The sequence below is a fragment of the Eubalaena glacialis genome, chromosome 2, assembly GCF_028564815.1.
Source record: "Eubalaena glacialis isolate mEubGla1 chromosome 2, mEubGla1.1.hap2.+ XY, whole genome shotgun sequence".
In the NCBI taxonomy this organism is placed as follows: domain Eukaryota; kingdom Metazoa; phylum Chordata; class Mammalia; order Artiodactyla; family Balaenidae; genus Eubalaena; species Eubalaena glacialis.
In genome coordinates, this window is record NC_083717.1 from 70,271,351 (window position 1) to 70,298,252 (window position 26,902).

General features: G+C 35.5%; 1 protein-coding gene across 6 annotated transcripts in view; it reads left to right on the forward strand.

The window, feature by feature from the left end:
• The window catches only part of DENND4A (DENN domain containing 4A), a 134,207-nt gene that overhangs the window by 21,478 nt on the left and 85,827 nt on the right, over window positions 1-26,902 (forward strand). For 4 of the 6 annotated variants that reach the window (XM_061180166.1, XM_061180165.1, XM_061180169.1 and 1 more), the window contains exons 2-4: window positions 7,808-7,886; window positions 14,727-15,056; window positions 20,401-20,650. In XM_061180166.1, the coding sequence (XP_061036149.1) occupies window positions 14,746-15,056; window positions 20,401-20,650 (561 nt within the window). In that variant the 5' untranslated portion in view covers window positions 7,808-7,886; window positions 14,727-14,745. Of the gene's footprint in view, window positions 1-7,807; window positions 7,887-10,886; window positions 10,963-14,726; window positions 15,057-20,400; window positions 20,651-26,902 lie in introns of those variants that run through there. The other 2 variants (XM_061180168.1, XM_061180167.1) reach the window with 2 other exon arrangements.

A 26,902-nucleotide genomic window follows, 5' to 3' on the forward strand; every position in this document is an offset into this window, starting at 1 on the left:
TAGCAGTTATGAATAAAGCTGTTGTAAACATCGTGTGCAGATTTTTGTGTGGACGTGTTTCCAACTCATTTGGGTAAATACTAGGAAGTGTGATTGATGGGTCATATGGTAAGAGTATGCTTAGTTTTGCAAGAAACTGCCAAACTGTCTCCCACAGTGACTATATGATTCATCTTGCATTCCCACCAGCAATGAGTGAGAGTTCCTGCCACCCCAGATTCTTGCCATTATTTGGTGTTGTCAGTGTCCTGGATTTGGGCCATTCTAATAGGAGTGTGGTGATTTCTCATTGTTATTTTACTTTGCATTTCCCTAATGATATATGATGTGGAGCATCTTTTCATATGCTTACTTGCCATCTGTATATCTTCTTTAGTGAGGTATCTGTTCAGGTCTTTTGCCCATTTTTTAATTGGGTGGTTAATTTTCTTACTGTCAAGTTTCAAGTGTTCTTTATATATTTTGGATAACAGTCCTATATCAGATACATCTTTTGCAAATATTTCCTTTGTCTGTGGGTTGTCTTCTTATTCTTTTAAGCCTCCATATTTTTAAACTTTTATAATATATATTTTCAATTGCTTTATGCCTTCTTAATATCTCATTCTGATCATCTACTCATTGATTTTATTTTCAACTATATACATTTTTTCCCTCATATCAAATATATTCAACTATATTTATATTCATTTTGTTATTTAACCTATCTGACTTAGAATTTCAGTTATTTTATTTTTAATACCCAATATCTGTTGTTGGTTCTTCATCATTCCTTATTTTCCTAATATCCTACTTTAGTTTCCTGAAGATGTTTGTCATGCTTATTTAAGAAATATGTTTGGTCTGGACCAAAAATTCTGTTTCCTCTGGGATAGGTTGTTCCGTTCTTGGCCTTTTTTTTTCTTTCACCCCTCTTTTTATTCCTGCAGTGTTTATTTTTTTCTTTTCTGGAGCCCATATTCACTTGAGACTGTCAACTACCTTGACTGATAATATGTACAGGCAAAGTCCCAGGTTCAAATTTATGCCTTTCCTGCTGAATTTATAGAGTATAAGTATGTGTGTGGGCAGAGAAGTAGGTTTAGGTCTAAAGGAGGAGATATGCCAGAGAAATAGTTCTGTTTTGGCTATTAGATGTGCAGGTAGAGATATCATGCAGGCATTTTGGATCTCAATAGAGAGTCATGGTTGGTGATATAAATTTGAAAGTGAGCAGCAGTTAGTGGAACTAAAAATTTTCCAGGGAATAAGAAGAAAGAGAAGGTCCTGAAGTTTGGTTTGGTTGCTGAAAGAAGGTTAAGGGAGTTTAAAGAATAGAAGTGTATCTGGGGCTGGTCCTGGCCATCAGAATGTTTAGAAGGAGCAATGTGTCATCTAGCCTCACCAACCTGATCTGCTTTATCTTTGTCAAATCTGGATCATTGTTTCAGGCTTCTGTGGAATAGTCTACATTGTATGTAGTAGCAAGAGACCTGGGGTAAGGAGTTTTAGGCCCTGCTCAGCTAGTGAAGAACTGTACTATTTTGGGCAAGTCATATTTACCTTTCTACCTTTTTTACTCTAAAACTTCTATGAATCTTTAAGGAGGTATGGTTATAAATAATCTAGACCAACAGTTTGACTAAAAAATATATATATTTTCTTGAGATGTTTCACCAAAATAGAATTAGTTAATAATAGTACAATTAGTTTTAAGTACTGATGGATTACTTTTCAGAAAATTCTTCTAATTCACAGTGCCATTAACAATTTTTTTGTTAAGTATTTATTTATTTATTTATTTATTTTGGCTGCACCAGGTCTTAGTTGCGGCATGTGGGACCTTCATTGCGGCATGCGGGATCTTAGTTGCGGCATGCGGACTTCTTATTTGCGGCATGCAGACTTCTTAGTTGCGGCATGCAAACTCGCAGTTGTGGCATGCATGTGGGATCTAGTTTCCTGACCAGGGATCGAACTCGGGCCCGCTGCACTGGAAGCACAGAGTCTTACCCACTGGACCACCAGGGAGGTCCCAACAATTTTTTTAAATGTTTATTTATTTATTTGGCTGTTCCAGGTCTTAGTTGCAGCACGTGAGATGTTTAGTTGGGGCACACGGGATCTTTTAGTTGCGGCATGCGGAATCGTTTAGTTGCAGCATGCAGACTCTTAGTTGCAGCGTGCGGGATCTAGTTTCCTGACCACCCGGGCCCCCTGCATTGGGAGCGAGGTGTCTTAATCACTGGACCACCAGGAAAGTCCCCCACTGACAGTTTTTAAGTGTGCTTATTTCTTTACGGCACTACAGCATAGGGTTTAATGTTTTTTTTCATATTTGTTAATTTACTGGACATGATGTAAAACCTTGAAGTTTAACTTCTATAATTATTTGCAAGGCTATCAATTCTTCCAAGTATTTGGGTTTTCTTGTGTATGAACTATTTGTTTGTAGTCTTTGATCATCTAGTAAATCCTACAGATTAAAAAATTGTATCAGTCACTATTAAGTGGGAGAATAACAGATGTCTCAAAGTTGTTTTCAAGTATTAATTAATTCTCAAAGTTCTTTTCAGGTGCTTATTAACAAATAAATATGTTACTTGTTACAGTTTGTGGGGAAAAGTGGATTTTAAGCCTTTAAAAGGCTTAAAGTACTATATTTAAATAGGTGGTGAAATGAAATAGTTAAGAAAGTGAAATGTTCAACATTAACCAAATGAGAGAACTATAAATCTTGATATCTACTTTTCAAGAAAGGTGATATTTTTAATCAATGAATCTCATTTGTATTATATGTTAATATAGCTGAATTTTAGATTACTTGTCTTCTGAAAATATATTTTTAATCACCCCAGTGAGTATTATTTCTAGTAACCATGTAATGGAGAAGAAAAACCAGATATTTTATGTTTAAGAGAAGCTTTTGGGAACATCCCATTGGTGGCAACAATTCATTTTAGATACCAGCTAACAAATGTTTATGATGATTCAGGGGACTTCCCTGGTGGTCCAGTGGTTAAGAATCCACCTTCCAAAGAAGGGGGCGTGGGTTCAATCGCTGGTCAGGGAACTAGGATCCCACATGCCGTGGGGCAACTAAGCCCACACACTCTGGAGCCCGAGTGCCACAACTAGAGGGCCTGCACGCCGCAACTGCTGAGCCTGTGCACTCTGGAGCCCGTGCGCCACAACTAGAGAGAAACCTGTGTGCTGCAACAACGGTCCCACATGCCACAACTAAGACCCAATGCAGCCAAATAAATAAATAAAAATAAATAAATACTAAAAAAAAAGTTAACTCCTATCAACACATTAAAAAAGATGTTTATGATAATTCAAAGAGGAGGCAAGAACTTCGCGATGTGGGAGTGGTATTCATATGTGAAATTAAGTAAAAAAAAAAAAAAAAGGATGGTGCAAGAGACAAAATTTAAAACCAGACTTCCCTCTCACTCTAGACTGGTAAGCATCATATATTTGCATTTCTTATATAGTATTGAATATGAACAGATTTTCAGTATGAGACTGGTAGTTGTTTATAGGGAATTGTTTATAGGAATGATAAATCTAATAGTTTCTTTATTTAAAAAGAATGTAAATAGCATTAAAAATTCTCCAGGGCTTCCCTGGTGGCGCAGTGGTTAAGAATCTGCCTGCCAATGCAGGGGACACAGGTTCGAGCCCTGGTTTGGGAAGATCCCACATGCTGCGGAGCAACTAAGCCCGTGTGCCACAACTACTAAGCCTGCGCTCTAGAGCCTGTGAGCCACAACTACTGAGCCCGCAAGCCACAACTGCTGAAGCCCGCGTGCCTAGAACCCATGCTCCACAACAAGAGAAGCCACCGCAAAGAGAAGCCCACACACTGCAACGAAGAGTAGCCCCCACTCGCCACAACTAGAGAAAACCCTCGTGCAGCAATGAAGACCTAACGCAGCCTAAAATAAATTAATTAATTAAAAAAAATTATCCAGATACAATTTCCCCATAACTCTCTAACCATTTCTCACTTTTCTCCATCCCATTTCTGCACTATTTTTTTTACTCGTCTTTTTTTATTACTTTTCTTGCCATATCTCTTTGTTCAACTTCTTTCATTTTCTGTTTTACTCTTTTCTCTGATTTTTAGTCATTCATTCTTTTTCTTACTTGCCAATTGCCCCACTCTCTTCAGCCAGTTCAACTTCTCCCACTTACCTATTAACTTTTTTTGTCCATCAAAGCCCACATTCACGAATTAACACGCAGGGCTCCCCAAGGAATTACTTTCTTCTCTTTCATTCTTGAATTGAAGTATGGTATAGAAGAACTCCAAATTAAAAGCCATGAGAGTTGAGTCATAAATTGATGTATTTGGTCTTAGGCAAGCTGTTTAATGTTTATGCCTCAATTTCTTCATTTATAAAAAGGATTGAAACTAAATCTCCAAGGAGCCTCCTAGCTCTACAATCCTATGATTCTGTGGTGTCTTAACTTTCACATGTTTTTCCTACTGTGCTGACCTCATTCATTTAATAAATATTTATACACCTACCATGTATTTATAACTCCTATAATTTATGTGAGGAATCAAAAGAAATAAAAGACAGGGTTCCTGCCTTTGAATTGTTTATAGTCTGTCTGGAGAGACAAGAGGTATCTGCATATTAACCTTCAGTTATTTCCAGTCTGTTCCTGTTCTTTCTACACCAGATCCATATTCTCGAGGGAATACCAGCTATTTTATTTTCTTTATTTTTTAAAACATCAGTTTTACAGGTTTTTTGGATTTTTTTTTTTTTCCGGTGGCCACGCCACACAGCATGTGGGATCTTAGTTCCCCGACCAGGGATCGAAACTGCTCCCTCTGCATTGGAAGCTCAGAGTCTTAACCACTGGACCACTGGGGAAGTCCCTGCTACCTTAGTTCAAACCTAACTTCTGGGGGAGGGGCAGGTTTACCTCTGAACACAGTAAAAGACTCATTTTTATTTTCTTATACATCTAGGAATCCCCACTGTAGTTGTTCTGTAGCATTATTTTATGTTGTCCACTTGATTCCAGTCTGGAATTTTTTCATGATAGGAAAATTTATCTCAGAACCAAGGGGATTGATTTTTATTGTGATTTAGTAGATGATCACTCTCTGTCCCTATCTTTGCGTGCATACGTATGTCTGTGCATTTATGTTTGTATAATCATATTCAAATGTAATGTTCCAGATGGCTGAGTGAATGTGACCAACAAGTCTTTCCACACGTGTATGCTTTTTTCTCTGGTGTGTTTCTGCACCTATGTTGTAAGGGGGTATTGCTTTTAGAGACGTTGTCTTTTCCTTTCATTGGCCCTATGTGCTCTCTGGTAAAAATATACCACTCCACAGGGATTAGGGACAGTGGGGGGAGGACAGGAGGGAAGTGGGCGTACTTATAAAAGGTCAACACTGGGACTTCCCTGGTGGTCCAGTGGTTAAGACTCTGCACTCCCAATATAGGGGGCCCCGGTTCGATTCCTGGTCAGGGAACTAGATCCTGCGTGCTGCAACTGAAAAAGATCCCGCATGCCGCAGTGAAGATCCTGCATGCGGCAACAAAGATCCCGCATGCCACAACTAAGACCCGGCACAGCCAAATAAATAAATATTTTAAATAAATAATTAAATAAAAAATAAAAGGTCAACACTAAGGATCCTTGTGATGGAACTGTTCTGTATCCTGACTTTGGTGATAAGTACATGAAGCGACACGTAATAAAATTGTATAGAACTAAGTACACACACACACACACAAACACATATACACAAATGAATACAAGTAAAATTGGGGAAAACAAAATAAGATAGGGGAATTGCATCAATGTCAATATCCCTACTGTGATTGTACTATAATTTTGCAAGATGTTACAATTGGGAGAAACTGGGTAAAAAGTATACCAGATCTCTATTATTTTTTTCAACTGAATGTGAATCTACAATTATTTCAAAATAAAAAGTTCAATTAAAAATAATAACAATTTAAAGGGGTCTGTGCTGAAAGATAATTTAACATATGTAGCTGCAGGAAGCACATTGACATATCACTTTGAGGAGCATGACTTTCCATTTACATCAAAGGATGCTCTACTAAATAGATTTTACACATCTTTTATTGCAAGTTTTCTTATGCATGTATGGAAAGTGAAGCAGTAGCTGTGATGTGTTGTCTCCATTAACAGAAGAACTTTGTAAACACTTAAGTGGTGCCAGTTTTATATCAATCTCATCTTCTGTGTACTGGGAAATCAGTTAATTCTAATAATGGGTCAGTTTTTTCATACAATTCATGGAATCAAAGTAAAGGTTTTGGAAGTTCATACTGTCGTAGAGGAAACATTTCATATTGTGAATGCTGCTGTAAATCTAAAACTTTCAACATTGAACAAAATGCTTTATTTTTTTAATAAATTTATTTATTTTATTTATTTATTTTTGGCTGCATTGGGTCTTCGTTGCTGTGTGTGGGCTTTCTCTAGAGCTACTCTTTATTGCAGTGCTCGGGCTTCTCATTGCGGTGGCTTCTCTTGTTGTGGAGCATGGGCTCTAGGCACGCGGGCTTCAGTAGTCATGGCTCGCGGGCTCAGTAGTTGTGGCTCGCGGGCTCTAGAGTGTAGGCTCAGCAGTTGTGGCTTAGTTGCTCGGCAGCATGTGGGATCTTCCCGGACCAGGGCTCGAACCTGTGTCTCCTGCATTGGCAGGCAGATTCTTAACCACTGCGCCACCAGGGAAGCCCCATTGCTTTGTTTATTGAGTAACAAACAAATATTAAGTTTAGTGGAGCATAGAGTCATGGTCAAAAACAAAATGTTCGTACTATATTAAGAAACTCAATGTAGCAGAAAATTTATTTGGAATTGTTTATATACTACATTCACAATTAATAATTGCATCAAAACAAGCCTGATATTCTATCAATAAAATAGGAGCTGTAGTTTTCAAAATTTGCAAGTGTTTTTACGTACGTACAGTATTTCAGCTAGAACATTTTTGTGATAATCTGATGGTGAATTTAAAAAATGTTTCAGCAGGTCAATGTTTATATTGTTTCTTTGCTGCCTGTCAGCAATAAGATTTTAGAAATATTTGAAAAATATATGTACCACTCCATATTTACTGACTGAAAATACTCAGTGAATCTGAGGTGGAGTGGTATCCTAGTTTTTAAAACATATATATCTATTTTGACCATTTTTAGCAATCTAAAATGTAACAAGATTGTACTTATGTTACTTCTCATTCATTCTTTTCACTCTCCATTCCATTCTAAGACACTTTAATCATATCTTGACTCAAATGATTTTGGCCCTTTCCCCACTCCTCTCCTACTTCCCAGACACACACCAAGGACCAACCAAGTTAGGTAAATCTGGTGTCTGCTGTTGTTGCTATTTCCCCGTTATTAGTAGATATTCAGTATTGGTTAAAGCTGTGGTTTCTGTGCTTATATTTTTCTTCTAGGAATGAGATACTATACATAATGCCTAAGAAATAGGCATGCTTTTCTTTCTCCTTGTTCCTGTACACATTTAGTCTTTTGTGCCCTTACTTATTTTTTTGTTTTCTCTCTTTGTCCCCCTTATTTGCTTTTTTTTTTTTAAAGTATGTATCTATTCTGGACTGAAACATGTTCTCTGGAAGAGCTGGTATATGAAAATTACTTGTTGACTCTTTAACCACATGAAAACAATATATGCAACCATTTTGTTTGAAAATTATCATTGTTAACAGGACTTTTAAGTATCCACAGGCATCTTAGGGGGAAATATTTGATTGGAATTAATTTAAGCTTAATTCTTATTCTTTTTAATACAGTATTTCTCAAACTCCAAGGCTTGCAGAATTCACAAATTGAGATCTGGCATCATTTTCAGAGAGAGACTTTCAGTAATGTGTAAGTAGTTTTTTTTTTCATTTTGATTTGTTTTTATTGGCTGTTTTCTGTATAAACACAGTGAAATGTTAATTTACCAGATCTCTTAATAAGAATTTGGCATATATTCACCAAGTAAAGATTATGAGTAACAAGTGACACAAAATAACTTACTGAAAGGAGATGTTTTAAGTGTGCCCAGGGTCAGTATTAACTGAACATCATTTATTAGAAACAGCATCTCCAAATATAAAGAATACTGGTTTAAGGGACTTGAGTTCTTGCCCAGGCTCTACCGCTAACTAGCTGGGTCTCCTTAAGTAAGCCATCTTCTGTGCTTCAGTTTCTTTGGCTATAAAATAAAGGATAAGACTATCACTAATGAAAAGATCTCTTCCCCTTTAAAGGTCTATTATTCCTATCTTAATTTTTTTAATATAAATTGTTAATCTTTCAAAAGGGAACCGTCAAATTACACAGCTGTGTTTTGATTTTTTTGTTGTTGGCTTTTGCTCGGGAATAGATATTGAGAGGGGAAGTGGTTCCAGAGTAGACTAGAAGACATAAAAGTGCCCCCTCGCTTAAGAAATTTGCCCCACACAGTCCATCAATTTGGGTTACTAAAAACTTACTTTTAAAAAGTCAAGTTGGGGGATTTCCCTGGTGGTCCAGTGGTAAAGAATCCACCTTCCAATGCAGGGGATGCGGGTTCAATCCCTGGTTAGCGAACTAAGATCCCACATGCTGTGGGGCAACTAAGTCCACGCGCTACAACTACTGAGCTCACGTGCCTCAACTAGAGAGCCCGCATGCCACAAACTACAGAACCCACACACTCTGGAACCCACGCACCACAACTACGGAGTCCACGCACCCTGGAGCCTGCGTGCCACAACTAGAGAAGAGAAAACCCACACGCCACAACTAGAGAGAAGCCCGCACGCTGCAATGAAGAGCCTGCGCACTACAACGAAAGATCCTGCACGCCTCAGCGAAGATCCCGCGTGTTGCAACTAAGACCCGATGCAGCCAAAAAAATAAATAAATAAACCTTAAAAAAAAATTTCACAATTCAAGTGAAAAAAAAGCAAGGAGCATATTGTAGTAGATACAATATGCAAAAAGAAAATAAAAGTCGAGTTGGCTTGGGTGGGTTAAACCTTTTTTAAAAGAAAGCAAACCTACTGTTAAATGTGATATACAAATAAGATTTCTTTCCTTTCAAAATGTCCATAGAATACTGATGCTGAAGGAGTGCCAGTTTTCAAGGAGATGGGGAAAGGAACGACAAAGTAGGAGTCACTTCTATGCATGGGGCTTTCAGGAGAAACTGGTAGAAAAACTTTGGGGGCTTCCCTGGTGGCGCAGTGGTTAAGAATCTGCCTGCCAATGCAGGGGACACGGGTTCGAGCCCTGGTCTGGGAAGATCCCACATGCTGCAGAACAACTAAGTCCGTGCACCACAACTACTGAGCCCACGTGCCACAACTGCTGAAGCCTGCGCGCCTAGAGCCTGTGCTCTGCAACAAGAGAAACCACCTCAATAAGAAGCCACGCACCACAACGAAGAGTAGCCCCCGGCTCTCCGCAACTAGAGAAAGCCCGCATGCAGCAACGAAGACCCAATGCAGCCAAAAATAAATAAATAAAATATGAATAAACTTATTTTTTAAAAAAAGAAAAACTTTGCACAGGGTGAAGGCAGGCACTTGGGATCTGGAAGGGTGGTAGGAGAAAAGATGGCTAGAGGTGGAATAAAAGAATAGAAAGAGATGTGGAAAAATAAAACTAAACAAGAAACTCTTTGAAGGCAGAGGCTAGCTTTCATCAGTATCGTCACTGGCTCTTAGAATAGTGTCACATCTTAAAAAGTATTTATGAAAAATTCATTGAATGAATGAATCAATTACTTACTCAGTAAATTTCTAATTTTGCCCAAGGCCCTGATGGTTAGTTAGACTCAAATCATCTAGTTTATCTGTGTTTAGCCTACATTCAAAAACTATAGTATTTAAGGTAATTGGGGTTCAGAAAATTGATTCTGAATTATAGAAAAAAGACATTACATTTAGTATAATATACTTGAGGAAGGTTATAAAGTGAACTATTTATTCACTTAAATTTTTTTTAAGCACCTACCTACCATACTTTGGGTACTAGCTGGGAGAGGAAAAATGGGGTACTAATTATAGTGTATATTTCTATTTGATGGAATATTATATAGTCATTTAGTATAATTATGAAGATTATAACAGTTTAGACTAATGCTTTTTAAATAAAATAAAAATATTTATATTCTATATTGTAACTGCATGAGGATTAGAAGGATGTTTTCTGTTCTCAAAGAAGACTAGGAAACTTTGTTAAATATAAACCAGATTTATTATTGTAAATGGGATTATAGAATTTCTTTTTCTTTCTACTGTTCTGTACAATTCATAAAGTTTAAATGAAAATCCACATACATTTAAATTGTTTTGAAAAATAAGATGAACATATATCGACTAGAAAAAGGTAATAGTGTATCATCAAAGGGAAAGAGCAAAACTGTATTTGAAGGACAGTAGATAGATTACCTTGGTTGGAAGAAAAATGAGAGGTGGAGTTTAGAAAAAGATGGGAATGAAGGTCTCTAGCTTAGTTTTGATAATGTAAGGAAAGATGAGCTAGGTTAGGTTTTTAACTGTGGAATTACATTTTTTTTAAAAAAGAAAGAAAATTTCTTCTAGCTTATTTATTGAAGTGAACTGGAGTGAAGGGGAGTTGAACTGGTCCATTGTGTTATCAACCGTTTTCATGTATAATCTTGAGTTTATGAATATACTAGGCCCTATCTGAAAGACTTTGCTCCTTTTACCATTTCAGTAATAGTATATAATTTTGCAAAATTTATGTTCAGATTCGTTTTTCATATATCTTTAAAATGTTATCACTGATTTCCACTCTTGCCTTTTCTTGTCCTTAGTGTTAGCCTAGGTAGCAAATGCTTTACTACTTGACCTAATGGAGTGATAGAAGAAACAAAAAAGAATCTGAATTGATTGGGCAGAGATAGAAAGGGAGAAAAACAGGTCAGTCTCCCTTAGTTGCTGAATGGGTAAGAGCTTTCTTGTAATGATTTCTCAATTTCGCTCCCATGAACCTTTTAGGAATAGAGAGCACATCCTTCTTGTTTTCTAATCTCAAAGAAAATAGATGTAATTTGAAATGAAATACTAGCCAAGTAGGTATCTGAAATTTTCAGAAGATGTCTGTAAACATCTTATGAGCTAACTCCTTAAGTTATCTGTATCATGTTGAACAAAGAAGAATTAAAAAAACAATAACTGATTAATGATGTAGTATTATTACTTGAACTTTAGTAAAGTTGTTTCAGGGTTTTATACTACCGTGATTATTTTGAGAACTGTTGGATCAAATATTTGTTTTGTGTGGCCCCCCCATTTCCAAAACAAATTTAAGGAAATCTACCTTCTAAAAAAAAGAAAAGAAAAGAAATTTACCTCCTAATTGTTAAGGGTTTTTGCTCTGATGTACTACACTAAAAGTCCAAGTTTTGTACATGACTACGAATGCTTTCCTCAAATGCTCTTGCAGGTAATTTTTGTTGGCTCTTACCAACATAAGGCATTTTGTCTTAATATATGTTTAGTATTTTCCATGAGGATTGTAAATTTTACACTCCAATGGAAGTCTCTTGGTTTCTTGGAATTGTTAGGAAATACTATTCATTATTTATTTCTGTGTTAAAGATTTTCAGTATTTTCTCTGCCTTGTAATTTGCAACAATGTCTTCCCCCTAGCTTCTAAACCTCAAACTTACTTTAAAAACAGTTGATTTAAAATAAAAAGTAGAGGTGCATTTTCAGTATTATAGACTCTTTCTGAGAGAATTAAAGAGCATTTAGATCTAGAAGTCACCTGGGATGTTGCCAGCTGTGCTCTTGACATTATATGCTTTGTCACCAGTGAGTGCCTTCAGATATTTTTGCCTACCTTCTTTACCACTCTCCACACCCGAATGAATAAATGGAAAACAACAGTAACAACAACAAGGCAAGGGAACTGGAGTAATATATAATTTACTATTCTGTCAATAAAAGTAAGAATATTTTATCACCACTTTAAAATTGATTGCTCTTACATGTATTGATGAAGAACTTTAACTTGTTCCCTTTTAGTAGTTATTTACTGTATTCAACTGCAAATCAGATCAAATGATAAAAATTTGTAAACCAGGAAGATGTAACAAAAACAATTTTCATACAGTTTTTCCCCAAATATCTGCTTATTCATATAATAGCTGTTTATTTCCAATGGCTAAGGTAGTAGCTTTCAAAAGAACCTGTTAAACATATATATGTTTTCATCATAGTACTATTTCCATTCTCTTTCCCTTCTTTCTGCATAGCAAGACATAAAACTTTATTGTATGTAATAGTAACTATACACTTTAGTTTAAATAACACGAAGTTAGAGTCTAAGAAAAAGGAGAATATTTAAATCTCTTCATTATGATGAAAGGAAAGTGCTCTACTAAGGTAATTTTTAAGACTCGTGTCTATCAAGAGCTTATAATTTAAAATTTATGCACACATAAAAACAAATAAACACTTATAGAAGCTGTAAGTGTATGTGTTGCTTTGACCCAATAATTCTACTTCAGTAAATTTATCCTGAAAAAAATGAGTTGTAACCAGAGGTTTATGTTCAAGGTTATTCATCTTAGCATTTAAAAACTATTAGCAAAATAAGTAGGTGTAATAAATGATCAACAATAAGGAAGTAGGTCAATAATGTTATGTCCGTTAAAATACTGTGCAGCCATTAAAGTTATTTTCAAACACTATTTAATGAAGAAAATAAGTTAAATACAAAAGTGCTTTTAAAAAAGTGCTTTGTTTTCCTACTTTAAAAAAATGGATAGATGGTCAGCTGTTTTTTTGTAGAACACCTGTAATAGACCGTCAGCTGAGGGTGACTATCAGTGTTTAACAGTTTTCCAGGAGAACAGGTTATTACTTTCCTTTACTGTCAGTCTGGGACAGTAGGGATTTCTGGAAAGTTTAAGCCGTTTGTTTTGTGCAGAAATCTTATGTGTAAGGGAATTGCTACATAGGAGCCATATATACCTAAATAAAACAAGTGGGAACATTCAATCCTTTTTTAGGTGTGTTTTCTAAGCAAAGAGTGAGAATATTTATAGAGTATATTTAAGCAATGGATACAAATTCCAAAAAATGTGGCATGAATTGTGAAAACTCATGACATTAGCCATATAGAAAGTTAAATGAATTTTGGGATTATGATGAAAGCGGTGATAATTATAAACAAGTATATTACATAAGAATTTCTTTGCCTCCAGGTATTTTATAGTCTACAAAAGAAGGCTGTTTACTTTAAATAGCATTTTCTAAAGCATGTTCTGGGGGTTTACTCTAGTTTTTAAGTGGGAAAATAGGGTTTGTTGTTCAAATAGACTGGGGAAATCCTGGATTAAGGGAAGTTAATCAGGTACCTTTATCAAAAGATTTCCAAGGCTTTAATTATTTTATATATATTATAAATATACAGTACAATATTTGTCCATAAAATCCTTTCTTTGAATTTTTTGGAACTAAGTCTAAGATGAGACACATGTTTGGAAGTTTCTGTTTTAGGTTAAACTTTTTTTCCTATAATTCTTATATAAGTAATGACAGTACTGTGGCCGGGGGGCGGGTAGGAATGTCTTCTCCTAGTTCAAGAAACAAATAAGGTTTAAGTGATACTAGACAACTGAAGGAGATTTTGCTATTAAAGTGTTTGCAAATACATGATGAATTCCACTTTGTGTATTTTTTCTTTGTATTTGTTATAAGCATGCGTTACCGTTATAATCGCTGCCCTACTTTTATTATTTGAAGTTCTTCTGTTTTTTGTATCTTCTGAAACTCATTCAGGGTGGATTTTTCTTTGTGTGTTTTATAATTTTAGAATAGGAGGTCATCTTCAACAGGGCTTTATCTGTGGAAAACCTGTGTTGAGGGTACCCTCTAGAACTTTTTTGCATTTGCTTCCCCAGGGCTATCACTAGCCTGGGAACACAGTTATCATTAATATCTCAGTTTGGACCATCCTGGGACCATGCAGATGGCTTAAGATCAAACCTCAGATCCAAGTGTGAGTAGGCCTATTGTTATACATTCTCAGAAGAGACTTTTTACTCCCCCCAAAGTAGGGCTCAGATTGAGGCAAACTTTATTATCTCCCTGTACCAGTGGATGGATTTTTAAAATCCACTCCTTAACTGGGGATGTAGTTCTTTGAGGCTCTTGGTTTTATACAGATGTCTCAATTCTAATCCCCTATCTTATGTGGTCCCAAAGCATTGTCTCCTGTCCCTGTAATACCTTTTAAAAATACACGCCCCTTGATTACTGAGGAGATCAGCCAAATTCTCCCACCCAGTATGAGCTTATACACTGCATTCTGGCGTTTTGGTTTCCTCACTGTTTTGGGGCCCTGGGAATTTCCCCTTACATTTTTACAAGTTAGTCTATGCATTTTAAAGAATGTGTGCTTTTTTGTTGTCTACTTAGGTAACCTAGGCTTCCATATTGCCAAAAATGGAAATTTGTGCATTAATTTTATAATCAAAAAATAATGCTAAATATAGTCCTGTTTTTTTAAAAAAAGCATACTTTTAACATATGAAAGTGAAATGTGTAACACTAGTGTGTTTAATCAGGGAGGTAGTGCACTTTTTTTAGTTTTTTGTTCTTATTTGTACACAAACCACTTATATTTATTTGACTTATTATAGGAGAATATTTATTTGACTTAATACAGGAGAATACTAGTCTTTTACTTTTCTTTCAGATATAACCTGTAATGGAAGATGATTGAAGATAAGGGGCCTCGTGTTGCTGACTACTTTGTTGTAGCAGGATTAACTGATGTTTCAAAGCCTCTTGAAGAAGAAATTCACTTCAATGATGCTTGTCATAAAGTAGCTAAACCAAAAGAACCTATCACAGATGTTTCAGTTATTATTAAATCTCTTGGGGAGGAAGTGCCACGGGATTACACGTGTATTGACGTTACCCCAACTGGACTGTCAGCTGATCTCAATAATGGAAGTCTTGTGGGGCCGCAGATTTTCCTTTGCTATAGAAGAGGAAGAGATAAGCCTCCACTTACAGATCTGGGGTAAGTAGTTTTTAAAAAGAATTATTGTTATTGATCCAAATAATATACCTTATAGATTTTGAAGTTAACTGTTCAATTTGTTTATTAATAGATACATGGCAGCTTTAGCAAAATAGACACGTTTATATCCAGAATCCTGTATTCTCTTCCTGTGTTCCTTATATCTTTTCAGTGTCTCTTCATTCTACAGGTTCTAGCATTTTTGTCTGAGTTTCTTTCTATTAAAGATAGGGGACAGACTTCCCTGGTGGTCCAGTGGTTAAGACTTCGCCTTCTAATGCAGGGGGTGCGGGTTCTATCCCTGGTCAGGGAGCTAAGATCCCACATGCCTCGCAGCCAAAAAACCAAAATATAAAACAGAAGCAATATTGTAACAAATTCAATAAAGACTTTAAAAATGGTCCACATTCAAAAAAATCTTCAAAAAAAAAAAGATAGGGGAGATAATTTGAAAAACATTTACAGGAAAGTATCAGAAATTAATGTATTATCCTGATCATAAAATTTTTTATTATCTTTTTTTTAAAATTTTTTTTTTATTTTTAAAGTATGAGAAAAAGATGGCTTTTAAGGATCAGTTATAATGATCATTATAGTTGCGTGCTTAAGTCTGTATGCATCAAACAAGGATCTTGGGTAAATTAGTGCTTTATTTAAGATATTGTGTTGTACTTGGGGCTCCCTTTTTCTATAATAGCTTTACTGAGTTATAATTCATACCATCCAACTCACCCATTTAAATTGTACAATTCAGTTGTTTTTAGTATATTTATAGAGTTGTGAAACCATCACCACAATAAATTTTATAACATTTTATCATGCCCCCAAAATAAACAATCCTGTATTCATTATAGTTTCTGTCTAATTCTCCCTAACCTCCTCAGCTGTAGACAGTCACCAGTCTACTTTCTGTCTCTGTGGATGTGCCTAATTCTGGACATTTTATATCAGTAGAATCATACTGTATATGGTTACCTTGTGGCTGGCTTCTTTCACTTAGCATAATGTTTTCAGGGTTTATCCATGTTGTAGTATGTGTCTGTACTTTATTCCTTTATATGGCTGAATGATATTCCATCTTATGGATCTACCACAATTTATTTATCCATTCATCAGATGATGGACATGTGAGTTGTTTCTACTTTTTGGCTGTTGTGAGTAACGCTACTGGAAATGTTAATGTACAAGTTTTCGTATAGACATATGTTTTCATTTCTCTTGTATATGTACTTAGGAGTGGAATTGCTGGGTCATATGGTAATTCTGTGTTTAACCTTTTGAGGAACTGCCAGTCTGTCTTCCAAAGTAGCTGTACCACTCTGCATTTCCGTCAGCAGTGTATGAAGGTTCCAATTTCTGCCAGTCCTAGCCAACATTTTATATTATCATTTTGATTATAGCTCTCCTAGTGGGTGTGAGATGGTATCTAACTGTAGTCTTGATTTGCATTCACCTGATGGCTAATGATGTTGAGCATCTTTTCATGTGCTTATTAGCCATCTATATATCTTTGGAGAAATGTCTATTCAGAATCCTTTACCCATTTTTAAATTGGGTTGTCTTTTTATTGTTGAGCTTTGGGAGTTCTTTATATATTCTACATGTAAGTTCCTTATCATATGAGTGGTTTACAAATATTTTTTCTTATTCTGTGGGTTGTCTTTTCACTTTCTTTATGGTATCCTTTGGAGCTGAAAAGTTTTTATTTTGATGAAATCTGATTTATGTATTTTTTTCTTTTGTTGCTTGTGTTTTGGTGTTGTATCTAAGAAGGCTTTAACTAATCCAGAGTTACGAAGATTTACATTTAAGTTTTTGTCTAAGAGTTTTATAGTTTCAGCCTTTACATTTAGGTCTTTGATCCATTTTGAGTTAATTTTTGTATATGTTGAGGAAAGAGTCCAACCTTACTCTTTGGCATATGGATATCCACTTCCAGGACCATCTGTTGATGAGAATATTCTTTCCCCATTTTCAAAAATTAATTGGTGATAAATGTATGGGTTTATTTCTGGACTCTCAATTCTATTCCATTTGTCTGTATGTCTCTTCTATCCAGTACTACACAGTTTTGGTTACTGTGGCTTCATAGTAAGTTTTTACATTAGGAAGTGTGAGTCTTCCAAGTCTGTTCTTTTTCAAAATTGTTTTGATTATTCTGGGTCCCTTGAATTTTCCTATGAATTTTAGGATCACCTTGTCAATTTCTGCAACGATTGGGTTTTTTAAAAAAAAGAGGAATATATATGTAAAAGAGGAATATATAAATGTAAAAATATATATACATATGTATTTATTTATGTAGAAGATTCTCCCTGAAAAACTGAAAGAAAAAGGCCAAAGGAAGGCTAGGAGTAGCTCTATTAATGTCTTCACGATAGATGAAGGGTTTATAGGGAATGAAGATTAACTTTCTTTTTTCCATGGCTCTGTTGCAAAAGGGGATAGGCTTAACTTAAAATATTCTGGTTAAAAATAAGGAAGATAGCAATGTCCCTACTAACATCAGTAGAAGGGCTATAAAAAGTTCCATCTCCCAATATATTAAGTCTGAAAGTGAATAGCCATGTTTACTCATGCCTACGGGGAGATAGGATGAATTGGAAGAGCTCCTGAACATTCTTCTACTTTTAAAATTCTATTACCTAATGTTTAATAAAAGTTATATTAAACTCAGTCTTTATTGTGTTAATTCATGAATTTATTACAGTAATTTTACGTGGGTTTCAGAACAGGTATAATATTGCTTCATATGAAGTTTACATATTTGGGAAAATAAGCCAGCTATTAGATCTTATTTTTAAAAGATTACGTTAAGTTGCTCCTATGATCACTGGTCACTGTCAGAATTCTAGTTTGCAGATAAAATGAAGGGAGTGTTGCAGATTCTTGTTAGGGTGTTGGAGCTGCCTAAATTAGAGATGAGGAATTTTCCAGGCATAGGAAGGATTCTCCAACAGGAAAGGACTTGAACTGGAATGAATAAATTAACCACTCTTATGGCTATTCTCATATATTTGTCATTGTGGAGGATATAACATCATTATTGCCTTTAAACTAAGCTTATAGTTTAAACAGATAAGAAAAGTTACCCGACAGTATAAAAATCAAAAATAGTGATACAAGTAATGTATACAACAGCACAATACCTGATTAAAGAAAATAAGTAGCTTATGTATCAAATATACTTATATTCCATATCTTTTAAGAATTTGAGGTAGTAAATAGTGGTTTGTTGTTCTGTGTGTTGTATTTTTCTTTTCTTGTTTTCAGTTGAACATCTGTGTGCCAGACATTATTTTGGAGACCCTACTTGTACTCTCATCTAATTCTGCCAAGATCCTATGAGTTAGATTTTTAAATTTTGTAGTTGAATAGTATAAGGCTCAGAGAAGTTAAGTAACTGCCTAAGATAATACAGCTGGTACCAGGTGGTAGGAGTTCGAATTCAGATATGTCTAACTTCTCTGTTACAATGCCTTTTTAAAATTTTTTACTTATTTATTTTTTAAAACTGAAGTATAGTTGATTTACAATGTTGTGTTAATTTCTGCTTTACAGCAAGGTGATTAGTTATACATATATATACATTTTTTATATTCTTTTCCATTGTGGTTTACCTCAATATTGAATATAGTTCCCTGTGCTATACAGTAGGACCTTGTTGTTTATCCATTCTATATGTAATAGTTTGACAATGCCATTTTTTAGGATTAAGAAAAAACAAGACAGAAAAGCAAGATCAAGAGGAGGAGGAGTAAGCAATTAGGCTAACATTGGGATATACATAGCTGCTATGATTAAGCATCAAATTTCACTCTAAATTTTCAAAATAGAATGTTTAAAGAAAAAAATTTTTTAAGTTTGCTGACAGCTGAGACAAAAGGGAAATTAAAAATTGTATTAGAAAGAAATAATTTGACCAATTTTTGGCACTAAATTTTATTTGTATAATGGGATTTTATAAAAGGGAATACCGATTGATGTTGGGGACATTACATTCTATAATAATTTTTATAGCAAATGAAGAAACATTTAATATAATAGGGCTTTAATTTTTTTTTTTTTTTTTTGCTAATGCCAAAGACTTAGCATTAAAGTACAAATTAGTGGGGCTTCCCTGGTGGCGCAGTGGTTGAGAATCTGCCTGCCAATGCAGGGGACACGGGTTCAAGCCCTGGTCTGGGAAGATCCCACATGCCGCGGGGCAACTGGGCCTGTGAGCCACAACTACTGAGCCTGCGCGTCTGGAGCCTGTGCTCTGCAACAAGAGAGGCCGCGATAGTGAGAGGCCCGCGCACCGCGATGAAGAGTGGCCCCCGCTCGCCGAAAAGAGTTCTAAAGTACAAATTAGTGAATTCTGTGAGGGAATAAACTAATATTATTCAAGCATGATGTTTTCTTCGTTTTCCCGAGTACTTTAAGTAATAGTATTTAGAAAACTTAAGGAATGGGTGCCTGGCCTGTCCTTTATTAAAAACTTATGATTTTACCATAAAGGAGAAGGGGGAAACTTTCACTTGTACTTTTGATGAAAGATAGACTTAAGGTCATTTACTCTTTTGAAAGCCTTAAAACTCTCTCTTAAAGCTGAAGGAAGTATTGGAGGTAAAAATGTGCAAGCAGGTTCTCTACTGTATGGCAAGGAGCCTTTTGTAAAATTTTAACTTTGGTCAAAATACAAGGTTGCTTTTTCTAAAGATGGTGCTTGGTTTTAGAGACATATGTACATACATACACCTGTCTGTCCATCTATCTATCTGTCTATTAAATGGAATGCTAAAATAAGCACCTTTGTACAAAATTGCTATTCTGTGGTTTATGTCAATAAACAGAGGTTAATATGAACTTTCCTTACATTATTAATTTTTGGTAGGGAAAACAGTTACTCTTTAATTTTTAATTTAATTTAATTTATTTTTATTTTTATTTTTAAAAATATTTATTTATTTGGTTGCTCTGGGTCTTAGTTGTGGCAGGCAGGCTCCTTAGTTGCGGCACTTGGGCTCCTTAGTTGCAGCTTGAGGGCTCCTTTAGTTGCGGCTCACTGGCTCTGTAGTTGTGGCATGCAAACTCTTAGTTGCGGCATGCATGTAGGATCTAGTTCCCTGACCAGGGATTGAACCCGGGCCCCCTGAATTGGGGGCATGGAGTCTTAACCACTGTGTCACCAGAGAAGTCCCCAGTTATTCTTTAATTTTATATGGGACGGTGCATTCAAACTTGCAGTACAATTGGAATATCTGCTACATTTAAGGATCAGTTTATGATTCCTGACAGTATTACCTTTCATATTTGCAGGTGCTTTGTAATTGTGTACTAATTTATTTTATTTATTTTTTAGGGTTTTATATGACTGGAAAGAAAGATTGAAACAGGGGTGTGAAGTTATCCAGAGTACTCCCTACGGACGCCCTGCAAATATTAGCGGCAGTACCTCATCACAAAGAATTTATATCACTTACCGAAGAGCCTCTGAAAACATGACTCAGAATACGTTGGCTGTTACAGACATATGTATTATTATACCCAGTAAAGGAGAAAGTCCACCACACACATTCTGCAAAGTTGACAAGAATCTCAATAACAGTATGGTAAGTGACTCTTTTGCACTGATAAAATTAGGCACGGATGAAAAGAGCATAATTTAAAATAAATCTTTGGAAAACAGCATAGCACAATTACTGAATTAAAAAATAGATTTTTTAAAGATGTCAGATATTTTATTTTTAGGAAAGTAATTTAGTTGTACTTTCAAAAAGAGCTGTGCAAAAAGCTTTCTTTTTTTTTGTGATTAAATAATTTTTCCCCCTTACTGCGAAAGTGATGCATTCGCCAAGGGTAACCCCTGCACTTGTGCACTAGATCCCATATACTCACCTATTTGAGACATGGATTCAGCAATCCTCCCTACTTTTTTTTGAATCATCAGTTTTTCATTCTCTAGTGGGTTATTTCCTCCAGCATGCAAAAGCATGTTACAATACCTCCCATCTTTACAAAGCTTCTTGATCTTTATATCCCACTCCATCTATTCCCCCATTTGATTGTTCTTTATAATAAAACGTCTCAAGAGTTGACTGTATTCTGTCTCCTTCCTCACTTTGACTCTTTCCAGTTAGGCTTTTGTCTCCATCATTCCACCAAGATTGCACTTGCTGAATCCAGTGATCAATTCTTCATCTTAATTTTTTAGTACATTTAGACATAGATGATCACTTCTCCCTTCTTGAAAGAGTGGCAGGAAGAGAAGATGCAGTCTGTATCCTCTGTGCTTTCTGGCTTTTTTCCTCCTACCTCACCAGTTATTCCCTTTCTGCCTTTGCTAATTTCTTCCCAATTCCCTAACCGCTACACAACAGAGTGCCCTAGGATTCAGTCCTCAGACCATTTATCTTTAAATCTAAACTCACTTCGTTGATGATCTAATCATTTAAATACAGGCTATGTGTGGATGACTTCTAAATTTCTGTGTCCCCTCTGGATCTTTCTAATTCATTATCTCTTCTTGGATATCTTATCAAATAGGTTATCTCAAATTTAACATGTCCAAAACTGAACTCCTAGTGTCCCTCTCCAAATCTACTTATCCCCATAATTTTCCTCCTCTAGTAAAAGGAAATTCCACTCTTCTAGTTACTCAGACTAAAAGTCCTTGGAGTAATCCTTAACCTTTATCTTCTACCTCTCATTCAGTTCTTCTGTAAATTCTGTTGACTTTCTTTTCAAAACATATTTTGAACTTGAACACTTCTCAGCTTCTCCACGTGCTGCAGCCCTGATCCAAGCCATAATCATCTCTTAACTGGATTATTGCAGTGGTCTCCTAATTCAGGAGTTAGGCAAACTTTTGAATAAAGGGCTAAACGATAAGTTAGCTTTTGCAGGTCATATACAGGCTCTGTCGCAAATTCATCCTTTGTTTTAAAACAACCTTTTTACCAGTCTTAGCTCAGTTGTGCGAAAACAGGCCTTGGGTCAAACGCAGGCCGTAGTTTGCCAGACACCTGGTTTAGCTGATCACTGCTTCTACTTCTTCTTCCTACAACCTATTCTTCACATAGCAGCAAGAGGGATGCTTTTAAAACAAATTAGATCATATCTCTCTTTGGTTTACAACCCTTAATGGCTCCCCATCTCACTCTTAGTAAAAGCCAGAGTCCTTCCAGTAGCCTTAAGGCCATGCATGATCTGTAATTGTAATTATCTTTTTTTTTTAATTGCTGTTTTAAATTTTAAAAAGAAATATGTACTCAAAAAAAAAAAAAAAAATTGAGATGGGGAGGGGAGCAAATCGTAGATCTAGGAAGTAAAGAGTGAAAGTTCTTGTTCCTGCTTCCATCTTTTGTGATCCTTTGCCAGGATTAACAATTAACAATTTGGCTTGTATCCTTCCAGACCCTTTTGTGTGCACATATGTGGAGTATATGTAATATGGATAAATTCATCCTTTATTTTTCAAAAGTTGGAAATTTCAATATATTCTGATATAAGCTTTTTTTAAACTATCCATCTTTATCAGTTAATATAACTCTCTACTTAATTCTTTCAATGATTGTATAGTATTCCAGAAAATACAAATGAAGAATGATGAATACAAGTTATTTCCAGTTTTTCCCATTACTAATAATGCTGCTTTGATCAATTTTGTGCCTTTTTCTTTGTATATTTATTGGAGTGTTTCTGGAAGAATAAATAATTGTAACTAGAATTGATGGGTATGGTGTACATTTTGAGAAGTGTTGACAGATTGCTCTGAAAAAGTTGTGACAGTTTATATTCCCAGCAACCGTACTCTATAAGAATGCCCTTTCACAGGTCCTGTACCTCACCAACACTGGTTGTTATCAATCCCTTTTTACTATCTGATAAGAAGAAATCATTCTAATTTTAATTTGCATTTCTTTGATTATTGTGGAGGTTTAACATCTTTTCATATATAACAGCTTTGAATGGCTAAATATTACTACATTAAGTGGATGTGCCACAATTTATTCCATCTTCTATTGTAAGACATTTAGATTCTAAGTTTTTTATATTACAAGCAAAGCTGTTATGACCATAGTTAGAACTACATCCTTCCTAAAATAATTTACATTTATTGAGCTCTTATGTGCTCTCTTCTTTTAAGCTTGCAAGAAGAGAAATACTGAAGCTTTAGGTAAAGCTACAAGAAAAAGAAATGGAGTGTATTGATATGTGACTGGATAAAACACAAATTTTAGGAGTCTGAAAATTTTTTTAACCCCCTCAATCAGATAGTAAAATAGATCTGTATTGTGTAGTGGTTAAGATCAGTATAGCCAAATGGTTCAGAGCACAGACTCTGGAGCCATAGTGTCTGGATATGAATCCTATCTCTGACACTTATTGGCTTTGTGACCTTGAGAAAGTAACATAACTTCTCTGTGCCTCAGTTTCACAATTGCAAAATGAGAGTGATAGTAGCATCTACCTTGTAAGTTATTGTGATGGTTAAATGAATTTAGAATCATGTTCCAGTACATATAAGAAAACACTATATATGTGTTAGCTTATTATCTATAAATACCTTTCAATTCCAAATTTTCTTTTAGAAAAATCTGCAATTTTAAGGCAGTAGCCGTATTTGTTTAAAATGTTTAAATAGGTAATTCGAAAAATGGATGTTGACGGTATCTCAGTTGTATCCTAAAAGAGTTATTTGCAGCTATGTGACCCGTACTTGTCAACAGCCATTCATATACAAAATGCCCTATTCTTTCATGCTATCCTTGCATTTTGATTTGATGATTACATGTGACAGTGGAGAGATTATGGAGGAAGAAGATCATGATAGCAAATAAGTTTTACAGGCCTCATGTGGTACTGATAGTGATGGCAAGAAGGGTTTTTGAACTCTTCCATAATCTGATGTCCAGCTTAACCTTGTTTCAAGATTTGGTTTGGTGTTTTAGCAAGACTGTTCAGGCTCACAGATACTTGCCATTTTCCCATTGGTGAATTTTCCTTTATTTTGTAGATTTGTTGGTTTTGGATTCAAAGCAAATTGACAATGTCATTACAACCATTTCTAGGTCTTATTAATTAATCAAAGTGTTCAAGGTAGACTTGTTGCACTGAAAACAAAACCATACACGAGTTCCTATTTTTCCTTACTCTGAAGTATTGGTCCCAGTGTTGTCAGAGAGCATTAATTCTCTGCTGAAAGAATAAAGAGGCAGTGTAACATAGTGTGAACAGAATGGACTCCAGCTAACCTGCTGGATTTGCATTCCAGATGCATGTCTTGGACAAGTTCTTTGACTCTTTGTGCCTCAGTTTCCTCATTTATGAAACAAGGATAAAGTAGTATTTTATTTCACAGGCTTTTTGTGAAGATTAAATGTTTCATATCTGTAAAGAACTTAGGGTAGTGCCTGGTACATCGTAAGTGCTATGTAAACATTAGCTGTTATTAATTACTCCTTAGTTAACTCTGCTTATTCAGTCCCTTTTATGTGCATTTAACGACTGAGGATGAGCTTTTCTTTTTTCTTTTTTTTCAGTTTTATTGAGATATAATTGACATACAGCAAGGAAGAGTTTTTTTATTTTATTTTTGCCCAGTGTTTAAGCTCCTCTCAGTTCACTTAAGAAACATTATAGAAATAAAAACCTCTTAAATGTTTATTTTCTTACTCTTTTTAAAAAATTTTTTAATTTAATTTTATTTATTTTTTAAAACAGCAGGTTCCTATCAGTCATCAATTTTATACACATCAGTGTATACATGTCAATCCCAATCGCCCAATTCAGCACACCACCATCCCCACCCCACCACGATTTTCCCCCCTTGGTGTCCATACATTTGTTCTCTACATCTGTGTCTCAACTTCTGCACTGCAAACCGGTTCATCTGTACCATTTTTCTAGGTTCCACATACATGCGTTAATATACGATATTTGTTTTTCTCTTTCTGACTTACTTCACTCTGTATGACAGTCTCTAGATCCTCCACGGCTCAACAAATGACCCAATTTCTTTCCTTATTATAGCTGAGTGATATTCCATTGTATATATGTACCACATCTTCTTTATCCATTCGTCTGTTGATGGGCATTTAGGTTGCTTCCATGACCTGGCTATTGTAAATAGTGCTGCAATGAACATTGGGGTGCATGTGTCTTTCTGAATTATGGTTTTCTCTGGGTATATGCCCAGTAGTGGGATTGCTGGATCATATGGTAATTCTATTTTTAGTTTTTTAAGGAACCTCCATACTGTTCTCCATAGTGGCTGTATCAGTTTACATTCCCACCAACAGTGCAGGAGGGTTCCCTTTTCTCCACACCCTCTCCAGCATTTGTTGTTTGTAGATTTTCTGGTGATGCCCATTCTAACTGGTGTGAGGTGATACCTCATTGTAGTTTTGATTTGCATTTCTCTAATAATTAGTGATGTTGAGCAGCTTTTCATGTGCCTCTTGGCCATCTGTATGTCTTCTTTGGAGAAATGTCTATTTAGGTCTTCTGTCCATTTTTGGATTGGGTTGTTTTTTTCTTTAATATTGAGCTGCATGAGCTGTTTATATATTTTGGAGATTAATCCTTTGTCCGTTGATTCGTTTGCAAATATTTTCTGCCATTCTAAGGGTTGTCTTTTCGTCTTGTTTATGGTTTCCTTTGCTGTGCATAAGCTTTTAAGTTTCATTAGGTCCCATTTGTTTATTTTTGTTTTTATTTCCATTACTCTAGGAGGTAGATCAAAAAAGATCTTGCTGTGATTTATGTCAAAGAGTGTTCTTCCTATGTTTTCCTCTAAGAATTTTATAGTGTCCGGTCTTACATTTAGGTCTCCAGTCCATTTTGAGTTTATTTTTGTGTATGGTGTTAGGGAGTGTTCTAATTTCATTCTTTTACATGTAGCTGTCCAGTTTTCCCAACACCACTTACTGAAGAGACTGTCTTTTCTCCATTGTATATCCTTGCCTCCTTTGTCATAGATTAGTTGACCATAGATGCGTGGATTTATCTCTGGGTTTTCTATCTTGTTGCATTGATCTATGTTTCTGTTTTGTACCAGTACCATATTGTCTTGATGACTGTAGCTTTGTAGTATAGTCTGAAGTCAGGGAGTCTGATTCCTCCAGCTCCGCTTTTTTCCCTCAAGACTGCTTTGGCTATTCGGGGTCTTTTGTGTCTCCATACAAATTTTAAGATTTTTTGTTCTAGTTCCGTAAAAAATGCCATTGGTAATTTGATAGGGATTGCATTGAATCTGTAGATTGCTTTGGGTAGTAGAGTCATTTTCACAATATTGATTCTTCCAATCCAAGAACATGGTATATCTCTCCATCTGTTGGTATCATCTTTAATTCCTTTCATCAGTGTCTTACAATTTTCTGCATACAGGTCTTTTGTCTCCCTAGGTAGGTTTATTCCTAGGTATTTTATTCTTTTTGTTGCAATGGTAAATGGGAGTGTTTCCTTAATTTCTCTTTCAGATTTTTCAACATTAGTGTATAGGAATGCAAGAGATTTCTGTGCATTAATTTTGTATCCTGCAACTTTACCAAATTCATTGATTATCTCTAGTAGTTCTCTGGTGGCATTTTTAGGATTCTCTATGTATAGTATCATGTCATCTGCAAACAGTGACAGCTTTACTTCTTCTTTTCCAATTTGGATTCCTTTTATTTCTTTTTCTTCTCTGGCTGCCGTGCCTAGGACTTCCAAAACTATGTTGAATAATAATGCTGAGAGTGGACATCCTTGTCTTGTTCCTGATCTTAGAGGAAATGCTTTCAGTTTTTCACCATTGAGAATGATGTTTGCTGTGGGTTTGTCATATATGGCCTTTATTACGTTGAGGTAGGTTCCCTCTA